Source organism: Chondrus crispus, genomic scaffold (assembly GCF_000350225.1).
Source record: "Chondrus crispus Stackhouse genomic scaffold, scaffold_271, whole genome shotgun sequence".
NCBI lineage: Eukaryota > Rhodophyta > Florideophyceae > Gigartinales > Gigartinaceae > Chondrus > Chondrus crispus.
This window is the reverse complement of record NW_005179154.1, coordinates 14,192-28,661: the sequence shown is the minus strand read 5'-3', so window position 1 is coordinate 28,661 and position 14,470 is coordinate 14,192. Positions and strand designations below refer to the sequence as shown.

Here is a 14,470-nt window from a genome sequence, read left to right as displayed (position 1 = left end):
GCTGCCCGTCCCGGAAATGGGCGAGTCCATCCGCGAGGGCACCGTCGCTGAGTGGCTCGTCGACGCGGGCCAGGGCGTCTCCGAAGATCAGATCCTCGTCCAGTTAGAGACCGACAAGATCGTCGTCGACGTCCGCGCGGAAAGCTCCGGCGTCCTCGTCGAGCGCACCGCCTCCGAGGGCGATGTCGTTGAGGTCGGCGCCCAATTGGGGCTCATCGACTACGAGGCTGAGAGTGCGGCTCCCGCCGCCCAGGAAGCCGCCGATCCAGTGTCGGAGCCCACCCCTGAGCATATCCCCGTGCCTGGGGAGAGACCGAAAGAGGAGAAGCCCGCCCCCGCGCGGAGGGAACCGGTCAAGGTCGACCCGCCGAGGAGTATGGTGGATAGTGGCGAGAGGAGAGTGGCTATGACTAGGATGCGTAAGAGGATTGCGGAAAGGCTCAAGGAAGCCCAGAACACGGCTGCTATGCTCACGACTTTCAATGAGATGGATATGTCCGCTCTCATTGATTTGCGCAGGGAGTACAAGGACGCGTTTGAAAAACGTCACGGAGCGAAGCTCGGCTTCATGTCTGCTTTCGTCAAGGCCTGTACCGTCGCTCTTGAGGAACAACCGGAGGTCAACGGTTTCATTGATGGTGACGATATCGTCTATCGTGACTATGTTGACATTTCCGTCGCTGTGTCTACTCCTAAGGGTCTTGTCGTTCCGGCCATCCGTGGATGTGAAAACATGAACTTTGCCACAATTGAAAAGACAATCGTCTCCCTTGGGGAACGCGCAAGGAGCGGCGAACTCACTCTCGAGGAGATGCAAGGGGGTACTTTTACTATCAGTAATGGTGGCGTCTTTGGCAGTTTGCTCAGTACTCCCATTTTGAACATGCCCCAGAGCGCTATTCTTGGAATGCACATAATTCAGAAGCGCCCCGTCGTTGTCAAGGATGAGATAGTCATCAGACCTATGATGTACGTGGCACTCAGCTATGACCATCGCCTCATTGATGGAAGGGAGGCTGTCACCTTCCTCAGAAGAATTAAGACCCTTATTGAAGACCCTCGTCGTCTTCTATTGGAGATTGATATTTGAGCTTGAGGGCGCTATCATTCACGGACGTTGATAGCCTCCAGGGCTGTTGGGAAAACAATTTCCCTTGGTTTTGATAATTCACAAACGTTTTGAGATCCCAATTTCCCGTCATGATCTATGGTTTGCGAACTGCTATGTGTTGCTTGTCCCGAAGAGATCGGGGTCTTACCAGGGTCCTATTCAAGGACGTCATTCGCTTTGACTAAATGAGCATGACTCAATTTGTGAGTCGGAACCTGGGCTAGAGTAGTGCGCCACACAGCAAGTAACTAGCAGAACACTCTTGTTCTGTGTTTAAACTGACATACGACTACAACGTTTGTCTCGACTAAAATTGACCCCGTTTGGGATTGGCTGATATTTCGGGTTTGCTTTAAGATCGATTCTGTGTACGCTTCAGCTACATTTCTTTCCATGTTTGAGGATACACCGTCCAAGTTTTCGCCAAAAGTTTTCCGAAGTAGGTGACATTTACTTTTTCTCGGGGTGTCTACCTTCATCAAGACCCCTCACCCAGGATTATCGTCGTATTGAGTTGAAACTGATGCAAGCGATACTCAAGCATTCTCTTTGAGTTAAAAGACGAAAAAGGAAACCCGTTTGTCGTGACGGAGGTTGAAATTTTAAGAAAATGAGTGCTGATCACATAACACGATTTAAGAATCCCTGAGAGCTGAGAGCTGATACCAAAATTCCCACTGCGTCATTCGCCCTGTGGTTCAAGTCGCGCAATGTTGCGACGAGCTCTCTCTACATCACCGACATTATCTTCAGCAATATCAACCAATAATCTGTTGTTCCGAGATTATATTCAACGCTCCCTGTACGATCCGGTCGGCGGCTATTTTACAAGAGGTCAGTCACCCGTGCTCGGACATGAGACGAAGATCAACCTCTGCGAATTGCAGTCCCGAGCAGCATATGAAAAAGCGGTTGCAGCGACGTACGCTAGCGCGAGCCATGGGTGGATGACGCCGGTTGAACTATTTTCCCCCTTCCTATCACGCGCCGTGGCGCATCGCATCCATGCCGTAAACCGCGACGAGAGCAAAGTGAACATCATTGAGATCGGCGGAGGGCGAGGAACTCTCGCTGCAGACATCCTTGCACATTGGTCGGAGGTTGCACCAGACTTTCTGCGGAGGGTGCGGTATAACTTGATCGAAGTATCTCCCGCACTTGCCAAGGTGCAGTCAGAAAACTTGAGGCATTGGGTCAATTTAGGCACCGCGAAAGTTCATAACGTAGATGCGAGAATTTGGTTTCAATCACTGAGCTCGGATGCCCAGCAATCAGAGGAAATGAGATCTACTCCCTGCCATGTTGTGGCAATGGAGGTGCTTGACAACCTGCCTCATGATTTGCTGCGGCTAGGCGCTGGTAGCGTTGAGCAGGCTGTGGCGATTCTTTCAGAGAACCCCCCATCAGACTCTACTGCTATCATGCTAGAGTGGAGGTCAGAGCTTGATGAAACCACAAGTGCAGCTGTGAAGGCTTTTGACCTTCTACGTTCGGACGAGAATGATCACTTTATTTCGCAACAGCGCGACCCATCATTCCTGTCTCGAGCTCGCGTTAGTTTTGAGAATATGTTGACGGGTGGAAAGCGTGATTTATGGGTGCCCACGGCATCATACCAGTTACTGAAGGCCATCAGCTCGTCATTGTCTCATGCAGGTATGACTATAAGTGACTTCAATAGTTTCCCGGGTGCTTTACCGGGTGAAAATGCCCCTGTCGTCCAGCGCGTACAACAGGGATCAACTGTAGTATACGAATCAGTCACAGCCGCCCCATTTGGGAAAGTGGATATAATGTTTCCAACAAACTTTCACGCTCTGCAAAGATGTCACAATTCGTTCGCTGGAAACGGAGTTTCTGAAAATTCCTATTTGTACCGCATCCTGAGCCAGGAAAAATTCTTTGAGGAGCATTCATCCGAAGCGTCCATCAATGCCACCACGTGCAAGGATGGTTACAATCCAGTGTTACAAGATTTCGAGAATGCAAGCTTTCTTTTAGTTGACAAGACTTCGAAGGTAAGTGCGGGCTAGGGTTTTGGTCTTATCTTCAAGTCGTGTTGGGGATTGCGGTTTGTTGTACGTGAACATGCCCGTGCCTCACTTTCTGTACTATGTCGTAGGATCGTGGCACATTTACATGTGAAAGATCTGTGACCAGATGAGCTTTTGAGTGACTGTCCCAACAGTGCCGCAATCTTCAATACGACGTCAGTTATGTGTGCACAGTTCAGTGCATGCAGAATGCATCTCAAATGGTTTATGAAATATTCAGCAAAGTGGCCGTGATGCACAATACTGGATCAAAATTAAGAGTAGAACCTCATTTTCTCAATGCAATGAAGTGAAAGCCTTCACTCAAAACGCTCTTTGCTTCAATGACAAAGTTACCACTCATAAGTATTCCAAGCTGAAACTCGACCCAGGACCCATGAGAGCGAAAGGCGCATTGAATTCCGCGTTGTTTCCATCTCAAAATCCCGTAATGCTGACTTTCAGGATATTGTCTTATCCCACAAGCCGGTTACCAGTGTTTACTAGTCTTGTACTGTACTCGAAATAAAAAAAAACGCAGATTTCTCGAGTTTCAATCAGGTCAGCACAAAGAAATAGATACGTCAGTTTTGATCCCAGATTATTCCAAACAAATATCAATTCACTACGACGACTTATTTATGAACAATCTCTGTCGCCATGAAGAGTTTATCACTTCGCATGTATTGACTTGTGCCCCAAGAAAAACATAGTATTCTGAGGGGAAGGAGAAATATTTCTGAGATGGAGAAACGTCTGTGCATTTAACCACTGTTCTGTGATATCAGATATTAGAAAGGTAGTCAGCTACATTGCCAGATCTCCTCTAAAACTTTGAAGAAGGGGGAAGCATCTACGAGGTCTAGTATTGAGAATTGTTTAGCTCGGACACAAAGTGCCCTCTACTTGAAAATGATGCTTTTCACTGTTATTTGTTTAGCTTACCTGTGCCGCAATGCAGGCGGGGTACCTATTGCCCGGGCAATGGGATGTGGAACAGGCACAGGGCTACCACTTGAAAAGAGAGTCTTCTGCTGCGAGCACTTCAATCTTGACTGCCCGCAAATTGATCCCAACGATTCTTTATGGAGAAATCACATGACTGATGACACGAAATCAACGAGCGATTATATGAATTTGCACGCGCATAAGCTTGTACAAATTCGAACTCTTGGAGAGCGTTGTGTTCGGAAAGAAGATAAGTGTGCGGTAGGATTGATCTGCAAAGGAGGATTCTGTCTCCGGGAAAGGACAAAACATCACCTGAGAGATCTCATGAACAGAGGAAAGTTGGTAGAACAAGAGGAAAGAGGACATCTAGATCCTGGGACTGACTTGGAACAATCTGATCCTCTTCCAGCTCAAAAGGGTTTGATATTAAAAGGACAAGCAGTGAAGGCCAGAGCATCCGAACTCTCAGAAGACATGGACGCCGCTGAGGTTTCAGATGAATTGGAAAATTCAGAATGGCAGCCACCCACCAGACATATTTCGAATCCCAGGCGAACCCCGACGCCAGGGAGAGCATCAACTCTGAGTGATGAAAGAAAAATGGGTAGTAGCCTCGTAACTAAGAGCAATCCAGAACTCATTCAGAATGTTGCAGTTCATGGACAGGCTGTAAGAGCAAGTGATTTCTCAAGTAAGGATGATTTAGAAGACCGTCAATTGTCCAGAGACTCATTTCCGAAGACACCCCCCAGTCCCCAGGATGAAAACAAGAAGAAAGGAGTTCTTCCAAAACAAAAAAGTCCCCAATCCCAAGATACGCAAATGGAGGAAGAAGATGAACTGGCAGCCAATATTGCAGACTTTCTTACGACGAAGCTCGGTGTTTCCTTAGACTTTAAGGAAATGCATGACATCAGGGAGCTGATCGCGGGGACATTGGATGAAAGAGCTGAACGTGAAGATGAAGTTGTCGAAAATATTGAACAGAACTTAGCGGATATTCAAAACGCCAACGGGGAGTCAACTCTAACAGCCCCTGATACCGGATCCATGCGTCCGACAAGAAAAAACTACAAAACACGTTACGAGCCGCTGTCACAATGCGATGCAGATGCAGATTCAGGCAATGCCAAAAGAAAGATTTCCCAACGGATTGCCAATCTGAAAAGAAAGCCAGAGGGTGCCATCCATCTCAGCTTGTAGTTGGGAAAGCAGTCGCTTTGGTCATGCTTGAAGTCATAGCTTAACGATAAAAGCAAAGTCGCAGTTTTGTATACTTGTACTCTAAATTAATACCCCATCAAGCAAATGATTTGCGCCCACATGCACAATATTAGAACCCTTTTCAGCCCTAGCCAAAATCGTGGCGGTCGTAATCAAAAGGATATATACATGGAAGAGGCATTTTACAAAACGGGCTAGCCAGCCTTTCTGGTCCATGATTCAAAGAAACCTCTTCCAAGACGACCCACGCTCTCCGACACCTTGGAGGCATACTCCGCAACTGATGATTCCACTTCCCTCTTACCAAATGATGATCCATTTGCGGCGGCCGCCTCTGACCTCAGTGCTCCCAAGGCCGCCTTCGCGCTCAGGCCTGCAGTGCTAACGCCAGCCGTTGTGTACGTTGACGGCATCGGGGCAGGGAGATAGGTGAAGCGCGGGACGGTGCGAGAAAGGGAAACCAAATTTGAAGAAGCTAACTGACTTGAACTAATGAGAGGGCGTTTTCGGGGTGAAGAATTGCTGACCCCTCTCCGCGTTATTGTTCCAAACATGACAGAAGTCCGACCACAGTATCCATCAACAGATCCATGGAGGGCTTTCTTGCAGGACGCGAAGTTAATGGGATCTATCGCAGAATGCAATTGTTGTTCAATGGCATTGAGCCCTTCTTTTGAATTTCGAGCCCGACTTTCTTTTGGAGCTTCAGGAAGTAGCCTCTTAAGGACCAGGACATCAAAGAGCATCTGCATAACTGCCACTTCCGGTTGTTCGCTTTCTCTTAGTGAGGCACTGTCCTTTTTTCCCCCATGCTTTGGGAAATAGAAGACGAAAGCCTCTCGGTAGGCATGCTCCGCCGCTCGCGACATTTCCTCGCGGAGAAAACTAATCGCGCTCTCAGGTAATGCGAATCCGCCTGCTCGATTTGCGTAATTGCATGCACGTAGAACAAACTTTGTTGCTGCTGTGGATGCAGAAGTGGGATATCGCATGTCACTGAAGCTATCAGGTTTCATCTTCTCCGATTCACTTTCAGAGCCGGCTGTGGATGCCCACCCAATCTTGACAAGTATGGCACCCTCGCTTACAAGTTCTGAATATAACTGGTCTCTGAGACGGGAACATAATCGGTTTGCCCATGTTCTGTAACCCTTCTCACAGATATCGAAGGCCTTGTGAACAAAGTTTTGCAGGGACTTCTTGCTAGATGCCACATCATGGGAAGTACTAGCAGTTAATGCATTCTGGGAATGTCCTTCTGTGACTGAGTCGCAAAAACTATACACCGACCTTACCAATTCCGCACTTCCGAGCGCGGCGGCGATCCGAGAAATGAATAGTGCCTTTTCCATCACGTGCTCACAGGACGGCTCAGCACTCGTGGGGTCATCGGAAAACGTCAGCGGAATTGAGTCGAGGTGGCTTTGTAAGCCATCCAAGACTCGTGGAAGAAAATCGCGAACAGATGCATCAAATGCTTGTGAAACTGACGGAACCCTCCGTGTGAGAATCGTGACATCCCTCAGAGACTCGGAAAGTGATGACTCAAAGACTTCGATGACTTTAGAGACTGGTCCGTCGCAAACGAGATTACGCACAATATCGTCCGCCTCGCCTCCACTTCGCCCTGTTTCTGAGCCAACTTCAGAGCCGTCGAGGGAGTCAATATTCCATTTCAGCGCCTGACTAGATATTGCAGACCACAGAAGCTTCCCCCTGTGCGAACCAACACTTAGATCCGCCCATACTCCCTCTATATCGGACAGCACGTTGTCCACAGATCTCTGGACTGACTCGCTTGCTACTGTGGCTGCTCTTTCGCTGATGACGGGTGTGAATATGTTCAATACAAATCTCGGTGGTTGGCCCAAGGCCGTCTGACAATCATTCGCCCAACTCTCAGCTTGGAAGACCTCGTCTATCCCACCCAAAGTGTCAGCCAGAATTCGAGATGTGTCTGCAGATGCAAGAATGTCTTTGCCGTGTTCTCCCACCCAGCCCTTGACATCGGTAATCCACGAGGCGCATGCGTTCTTTAAAGCGTTACTTTCACGGAGGAGTTTGACCTCATCTGCTGCGGCAATGTCAACGTCACGCAGCAGTGGTTCAACTCCCGACTCAGTGTTCCAAAACGTCTTAGACATGCATGAAATAGAATCGCTGACAATGGCCGCAAGTGCCCGCATCCGCGCTGGGACGGCTTTAGAAGGGCCTCGATTCGCATCTTCAATCCAGCTTATCCTCGAGGCTAACATTCCCTGTACAGTCGTCATAACATCCCGATCCTTCCCTGACAATATGAACAGGGCCGCGAGTACTCTTGAGTAGAGTGCTGGGTCTGAGCCAGGCGTAATCAGCTTTTTCTCCGCTGCCGCAAGAACCTGATTCTTGAAGACTTGCACTTGGTCCCACCGACGCTCCGCAAATCGATTCGCCACGCCCTCCACCCCCTGCGTATTTTTCAGCTCCTGGTAGTTGCGCGACGCAAGAAAGTAGCGCACCGCCGCCTCGTACACATGGCCTGCCTCCAGGTGAGCGTACAACACCTCCGGTGAGTCAACAATATGTTTGAGCTTGGAACCGATGACGTGAACTTTCTTCCTTCTCGCAAGGTCATCCGTGACCGGGGCGGGACTATCAGGGTTCTGTCCGCTCTTCTCCGCAAAGTGCTCTCGCAGCTGCGTCGCCGACTTTGCCAAGTTGCGCAGCGCGTCCCGCACGTTATTAGAAGATGCATCTCGGATGGTTGTAATCTCATCAGCGGCGCGTAAGAGATCTTTGTACCGCGTACCCAACAACTCGCGGAGAGAATCGGACTTGTCTTCGGCTTCATGGCGAATCTTGGACTCTATGGCTCGGATTTCCGAAACGCGCATCGTGCGGAAGAGCATGCTCACTTCGGAGGCTACCGACCCAGTCGATAGGACAGTGTTCTGTGTGGGTCGATTGGCTGCCATGGTGGATGATGCGGATCTGCGTTTAGTGGCAGCGAACTCTGGGCAAATTGGGTGATAGTCAAATGCTTAGTTGCAATTCAGAACTGTATGCCAACAATCGTTTGGTCCTTGCACGGACGGGAACTTGAGCGGCAACGAAGGCGATGATCAGCCCTGCACGAAACGCGAGGGAGGAAAGCTAACAAAAGCTCATGTTAGAGCAAGGTTGAGACCTCACCAACCTCGCAGCTCTCGCAAGTCAACGCTGACACTTCAATAACTCAGTGTTTTGAAGGAAGAAGATAAATCCGAATGGACCAAAAGATTTCCCAGCATTAACCGCATAGATTCAAACTGAAAATTCAGAAATTTTTTGCAAGCTGCAGTACTGTAGTCTCTTGGACGATTGCTCTTGCAGTCAACAATGGCTCGTTTCACTACAGTAGCCGCAGGATGATGGAGTTGCAGTTTTTGCGTAGAAGACCTTGTGCTTGCTCTTCTCAATCTAGAGCGTTTCTTTACGGCGTTTCGCGACATTTAACATGGCAGGTCTTAACAAGAGTCCTTTTGGAAACTCCATCTTACAGTTAACTGTCCTCTGATTTTTTTTTTAAATGCCGCGTTTCGAAAGTTCATCAAAAACTTCAAGCGGGCTTCATTAAAATGACCCTTATTTTTTTAAATACTGTAAATGATCCCATCGTATGCTGGGCTCAAACCCATGTGATTGTATATCTCAGACCACAGTCGTGGCGACTCGGAGAGTGGGTTCATTTCGGCCTTTTGTCGGCGCTAAGGTGTAGATATTTTTATATTCTCATGGAAGCGCCTCTTTCAAATGAACGTTGTAGGGTTTTTAGGCCACTCGCTCCCCTCTGTCGGTGCCTTCATAAATTATCACATTTATAGAAGTAGGAGTCATCTAGTTTGGTACGGCACAGGCACAATTTAAAGTTATTGCTGTGTTTGTACTATACACATGTATTCTGTAAGTAAAGCATACTTTTCCAAGTTTTGCTGTTTTCAACCTGACTGACAGAACCAACTCAAGCGTTATTTATGTTTCCTACTAACGAATTGATAATCCTATCATAGATAGTACAAAGAACTCGCGGAGCGCGCATTTCTGATCGTTTCATTTCCAGTCCAGGAATTGCGTTTTACAACAAGATATAAGTTCATCTCATTATTGCTCCTCCGCATCATTTTTTTGTTTTCTGTGAAGGATTTTTGTTATCCAGTAGACTGCACTTAGGACATCACTTCGATTGGAGTGTTCAAAAACCTTTTTGTTCTCGACGGCCCGCATCCCAAGTTCAGAAGCACAAGGCAGCATGTCGTCCTCAATTTCATTTTCAATCATCGCCATCACAGTAACTCTTGTCGCTTTCACTGCTGCCGCGCAAGATCCAACAAAAACAGTGACGAAAAAAGACCTGCAGTCAACCGACAAAGATGTCACAGAGAAGCTGAACCAGTTGCACAAAGTCATCGACGCTCTCCAAGAAACCGTGAAAGGCCTGAACGACGGGTACGACCAACACGCGCGTCAGAACGCCGAAAAGATGCAGCAAAAGTTTGCTAAGCTCACAAGTGTCATCACGAAACTAGGCAAAGAAAACACTAAACTATACAACGAGAACAAGCAACTGCGACAGGGCAAGATGAGCCTGGTGGACAAAATTTCGAGGTTGGAAGTCGAGCTTAAGAAAAGGGCCGAGGAGTCGAAGAATGCTGGAGCTCAAATGTGGCTGCGGAACACTGCTGCTGAGTTGAAAGAATTCCTCGACGAGAGTGGGTTAGAAAACTTTGCCAGTCCTCAGTTCTCGCCACTGATCGCTGGGATTGTGTCGAATGGAGTTATCATCGCTCCTCTTTCGATGATTGGGCTGTTTTTGTTAAAGAATGCCAAGCACTTGACAACACTTCGCGTGGTGATGGCGTTAAACCTATTTGACCTCGGGTTTGTGGTTTCTATGATTGTAAGCTGCATGCTTCTCGTAGGAGATGCATTCGAAGGACTGAAGCACATCAGTGAAGTGAACTTCATGTTCATCCAACTAGTACTGGCGGTGTTATTTTGGGTGACGTGTGGATTTCTGGTTGCGGCAATTGTTCAAAACAGAAAGTGCACGGCATGGAGATACGCGTGTGTGGAATTAATGATTCGAGGGGTGGTTGGGTTGGACTACACGACACGAGTGTGGTCGCCAGTAATGGACAGAGAAGACGTTTCGATCGCGCTGCCGCCTTTGACGTACATGGTGTATCTATGTGCTTCTGTGGCGTCTTTGCATTTGACTGCAAAAGCAAATAGGCACTCTCGGGCAGTGTATCGATTAGCTCCTACTCAAGAAGAGGAAGCTCAGAGGCTTCCAGTTGTGGTGGTGGCGCAAAGGGATGAATGATTAATGAGACTTGTACGTTGTGTTTCTCTGAAATGAATTGTGAATTCATTGAAAGCATAAAACGTGCCGGGTGGTGGTCTCCCTGCAAGCGAGACTCACCAGCTTCCATGCGGGTTGCAATTTGGATCGCATGAAAATAAAATTTGGTCAATTATGACTTCTTCAAGGGACTAGAGAGGCAATTAAAACATTTTCTCGGGATGCCAGTAATGATAGGGTGTTAAAACGAAAGAAGAAGATAGGCCGATTCCTTCTTCGACGTCCAGCTGCATGGAGTTATAACAGATGTCGCCTTAGTCGTAATGCGCATAGAGACGAAGTCATTAATGCGCTTAATGGGGGATCGGGGCGGATTTGCTTACTCAGCCAGGAAACACAAGACAAGACTACGGTAATGGCATGTACCCTTGAGGGTTCTGTACGCAAGGGCCCAGTGTGAAGGGGCCCGGGGGGGCAGAAGAAGGGCTGCCTAGAGCACTGTACGCAGTGCGTAATTTACCGTCCGTGTGTTCCAACGCGTCTTAATCAGCTGCACACGGAGACTTGGGCAACAGCAATGCTTGCCCAACCCTTATCTAATTTTTCGAAATAAATCACCACAAAACTTTCTTTGTTCAACATGAGACCGAAATTCCGCCCGCCATGCACTGCTACAGCGTATACCCGTCAACAACCACCCCGCCCCCACTCTGTCTGGCCCCCTCTCCTCCTCCCCCCCTCCCCCCCCCGCCCCCGCCGCCCCTCTTCACCTTCCCACCACCATGGCCTTCGAGGTCGGGAAGCCGCTCTCCGTCCAGCTCGTCGACGGCACCGCGCTCAAAGGGTTTGTTCACGCCGAGGACGCAGCCGCCGGCCTCGTCTGTCTCGAACTCATTCCGTCGGCTGACCTCACTCTGCTCCCCATCTCCAACGTCAAATCTGCCACCCCGATTCCCGATCTTGCCGACTCCCGCAAGTGGCCCGCCAATCGTGAGTTTCTCTCCCTCCCTCATCGCGACTCACCCGCATCCGCTCCAGCCGCTCCTCCCGTCATGTTTTCCTCGCGCTAACGCCTGCATCCCCTCCCCCTGCCTGTGCGAACGTCGCCCCGTCCAATTGCCGCAGTTGACGTCGACCTTCCGCGCCTAAAAGCGGAACAGGAGCGCATTTTCAGGAAGCGCCACATCGAGTTTACCCATATCGGCGTTGGCGTCACGCCGGAAGGGCAAGCCGTGTTTGACGTACTCGCCAAGACGCTACCCTGCGAGTGGGAGGGCAACGTCATTGTCGTTTTCGGAACAGTGCGACTCGGGCCGCCCTACGACATCAAATCCATCAGGTACGTGGATTTGCGCAGCCTTGCTACTTCCCTCCGTCGCAAGACACGCTATTTGCTCATGTGCTAACCAACGCTATATCCTACCGCAATTTCTTGCTTGCGAATCATGCTACGAAGGGGGGACGCGGACGCTGCAACTGCTGTGAACAGAGTTAGAATGGTTCTGGAACGAAGAACTCGCACACCTAGGCCTGCGGAAGAGACGAATGGCGTCGCTTCCTGAACCACGGCTGGGCGACTACGGGACGTTTGAACTGCAATTGGACGCCGAGCCAAGGTTTGCCACATAATCTCATGCTAGCGCCTGTTTGTAAAGGCACATAATCCGATAAAGCGCCCACTTGCAAGTACACATGTTGGCAAATCTTCGCTTACTGTCCACTACAAGTCCACTACAAGTCCACGCTGAAAAGAGGAGCGGTCGTATACGAGGTTTTTTTTTTCTCTTTTCGACTACGAGAATGCATGCGCTGCTCCCTTGCCGTCTATGTTTACTGTACAAAATATTAGGGGTTGTTGTTCTGCTATCACGGGCAAAGCAGACAGGGGCGGTTCATGGACACAAGCCGTTCATGAGGTGCAACCTAGCAAGTAGCTGTAGCGACCGCCTTTTGCTGCGCTGTTGTGTTGGGAGCTGCGACTTCCTGGGGAGGTACCGGAGCCCTCACGGGCATGGCCGGCGCCGCGTTCCACAGCGCGAGCAGGCGAGAAGCGACCATGCAATCTCCTTCATGTTGATCTACTGCGGGAGGCACGTGTCCATCCTTGCACACGATAGCTGCCCTGCCCCTATGCAGCCTTCTCGCGGCCGTTTCACCAGTGCCGGAGCCACCAGAGCTGTCGATATCAGCCTCCTCTCCGGATGAACCCGTGGAGCCCGCGGAGCTGCTTCGCGGCTTTTCAAAGCTCCCCCCACTACCGGTGTCACCACCGTCTCGTCGTTCTGGTGGTTCGGGGAGAGACATTTCCATTTCTATGGCTGCAGCCTGGGGGCTGTCAATAGGAAGACTTTGGAAATCTCTTCCATTTGCGGGCTCTACATTGGGTTTTCTTGTTTCCTCTTTTGGCTGAGGCTTGTTTTTGATACTGGGCGCTTCAGCTTTGTCGGTGTGGCTTTGCACTGCCATACTGATTGATGGTTGAGCCTGGACTCTGTGTTTCTGCTCACTAGGCTCAATCAACTCTCTCCGTTTAGACGGTGACGCGTCGGCTGTGTGCTGGTTCCCAATCGACGCCCCTGAGGCTGTTCTCTTACGACTCTTGGGATGATCCACATCCTTCGAATCCACCGATGACACAGGCTTTTTCGCGAATCCAAGTGGCAGGGACGGCAGTAGCGGGATGCCTATGTGGGCACGCGTTCTCGTCAGGTGAGCTTTAGGAGGCTTGTCTCCCGACGAGTTGCCATAACCAAGCCGCGGCTTATCGCCATCGGTGGAGGTGCCGCTCCCACCAGGACTGGGAAGAGAATTGGACGGGATGGTCGAGGACATATCGCCACTCTGCACCGGCGAAGTGCCCGGGACAGGCTGCTCTCGTCTTGGCATGACGACCCGCCCCTGCGGCTGCCGCACATGCGGAAGATGCGTCGACGGAGGCACCTGGACGTGGGAATAAAAATTGGGATGGTGATGCGAGGGAAGGTGCTGGTATGGCTGTGCATAGTACGGGTGCTGCGTGACGTGGTGGCGCGGCGGGAGCACGTGCGTCGGCGGGGCGTAGTACGAGCTCTGGGCGGGCTGATGCGGGGCTTGGTAAGTGGCGGGCGGGTACGGCAAGTACGGCGGCGGCGGCGGCGGCGGCGGGGCACACTGCGGCGGAGGGGCACACTGCGGCCGCGACGCGGCGGGCAGTGCGGCGTGCGGTGCGGCGTGCGGGGCGGCCGGAGCGATGACGACGGGGGCGGGGTGCGGGGTGTGGGAATTGGGGACCGGAAAGAGCGGCCTAGACGGGGGGGCGAGTGCGTGCGGGTAGGGGTGCGCGAAGGCGAGCGGGTGTGTCGGGTAGCGGTGGTGCATGGGCGGAGGCGGGAACGGCGGGGGCGGGAGCGGGCGGTCGGGGCGCGCGCGCGACTTGCGCGGGCGCGGCGGCGGGATGTGCAGCAGGGCGGCCGAGCGCGAGCGCTCCAGGCGCAGGAAGTACTTCTGGGCGTGCGAGCGGATCTGGACGGCGGTCTTGGTGGCGACGTCGCGCTCGATGGCCTTCCACTCGCGGCCGTACAGCGCCAGAGCCGTGATGAAGCGCTTGTGCTCGTCGTCCGTCCAGTACTCGCGGCGCTTGGTCAGGACGTACTTCTTGCGCGCGTGCTTGGCGTCCGCGGGCTTGGCGTCCGCGGGCTTGGCGTCCGCGGGCTTGGCGTCTGCCGGCTTGGCGGGCGGCGGCGTCGCGTCGCGGGAGGTGCTCGCGCGTGCGCCGTCAGCGGGCGGCGGGGTGGGCGGCGGCTTTTCTTCCGTAGTGCGAGTGCGCTGCAAGCTGGGCGGTCGGACAGC

General features: G+C 51.3%; 6 protein-coding genes; 4 read left to right on the top strand and 2 right to left on the bottom strand.

Annotated features, from left to right (window-relative positions):
* The window catches only part of CHC_T00010023001 (2-oxoglutarate dehydrogenase E2 component (dihydrolipoamide succinyltransferase)), a gene marked incomplete at its 5' end in the record, with an annotated part of 1,347 nt that extends 257 nt beyond the window's left edge, over window positions 1-1,090 (top strand). Inside the window, one exon of the mRNA XM_005716557.1 lies at window positions 1-1,090. This exon is cut by the window's left edge and continues 257 nt beyond it. Within this exon, the coding sequence (XP_005716614.1) occupies window positions 1-1,090 (1,090 nt within the window).
* Window positions 1,091-1,821: 731 nt separating this feature from the next.
* Window positions 1,822-3,144, top strand: CHC_T00005187001 (hypothetical protein). The gene has a single exon (XM_005716556.1). It carries the CDS (start codon window positions 1,822-1,824, stop codon window positions 3,142-3,144), a length of 1,323 nt encoding a protein of 440 aa, XP_005716613.1.
* A 912-nt stretch (window positions 3,145-4,056) lies between these two features.
* On the top strand, window positions 4,057-5,298 carry CHC_T00005186001 (hypothetical protein). The gene has a single exon (XM_005716555.1). It carries the CDS (start codon window positions 4,057-4,059, stop codon window positions 5,296-5,298), a length of 1,242 nt encoding a protein of 413 aa, XP_005716612.1.
* Window positions 5,299-5,484: 186 nt separating this feature from the next.
* On the bottom strand, window positions 5,485-8,195 carry CHC_T00005185001 (hypothetical protein). XM_005716554.1 is given in 2 exon segments: window positions 5,485-5,513; window positions 5,514-8,195. The coding sequence occupies 1 exon segment, from the start codon at window positions 8,193-8,195 to the stop codon at window positions 5,514-5,516; it is 2,682 nt and encodes an 893-aa protein (XP_005716611.1). The 3' UTR covers window positions 5,485-5,513.
* A 3,229-nt stretch (window positions 8,196-11,424) lies between these two features.
* CHC_T00010083001 (LSM12 homolog) lies at window positions 11,425-12,519 on the top strand. XM_005716553.1 is given in 4 exon segments: window positions 11,425-11,632; window positions 11,768-11,981; window positions 12,132-12,204; window positions 12,205-12,519. The coding sequence occupies 3 exon segments, from the start codon at window positions 11,425-11,427 to the stop codon at window positions 12,202-12,204; spliced, it is 495 nt and encodes a 164-aa protein (XP_005716610.1). The 3' UTR covers window positions 12,205-12,519.
* CHC_T00005183001 (hypothetical protein) overlaps window positions 12,415-14,470 on the bottom strand; it is a 2,242-nt gene continuing 186 nt past the window's right edge. The window contains 2 exon segments of the mRNA XM_005716552.1: window positions 12,415-12,565; window positions 12,566-14,470. The exon segment at window positions 12,566-14,470 is cut by the window's right edge and continues 186 nt beyond it. Of these exon segments, the coding sequence (XP_005716609.1) occupies window positions 12,566-14,470 (1,905 nt within the window). The 3' untranslated portion in view covers window positions 12,415-12,565.

Excerpts from the sequence above, each read along its gene's own strand:
- CHC_T00005185001 (XM_005716554.1), bottom strand. The coding sequence starts at position 8,195 with ATGCGCGTTTCGGAAATCCGAGCCATAGAGTCCAAGATTCGCCATGAA.
- CHC_T00005187001 (XM_005716556.1), top strand. The coding sequence starts at position 1,822 with ATGTTGCGACGAGCTCTCTCTACATCACCGACATTATCTTCAGCAATA.
- CHC_T00005186001 (XM_005716555.1), top strand. The coding sequence starts at position 4,057 with ATGATGCTTTTCACTGTTATTTGTTTAGCTTACCTGTGCCGCAATGCA.
- CHC_T00010083001 (XM_005716553.1), top strand. The coding sequence starts at position 11,425 with ATGGCCTTCGAGGTCGGGAAGCCGCTCTCCGTCCAGCTCGTCGACGGC. Across the intron at positions 11,633-11,767 it reads CCGCAAGTGGCCCGCCAATC|TTGACGTCGACCTTCCGCGC; the intron begins GTGAGTTTCTCT and ends CAATTGCCGCAG. Across the intron at positions 11,982-12,131 it reads TACGACATCAAATCCATCAG|AGTTAGAATGGTTCTGGAAC; the intron begins GTACGTGGATTT and ends TGCTGTGAACAG.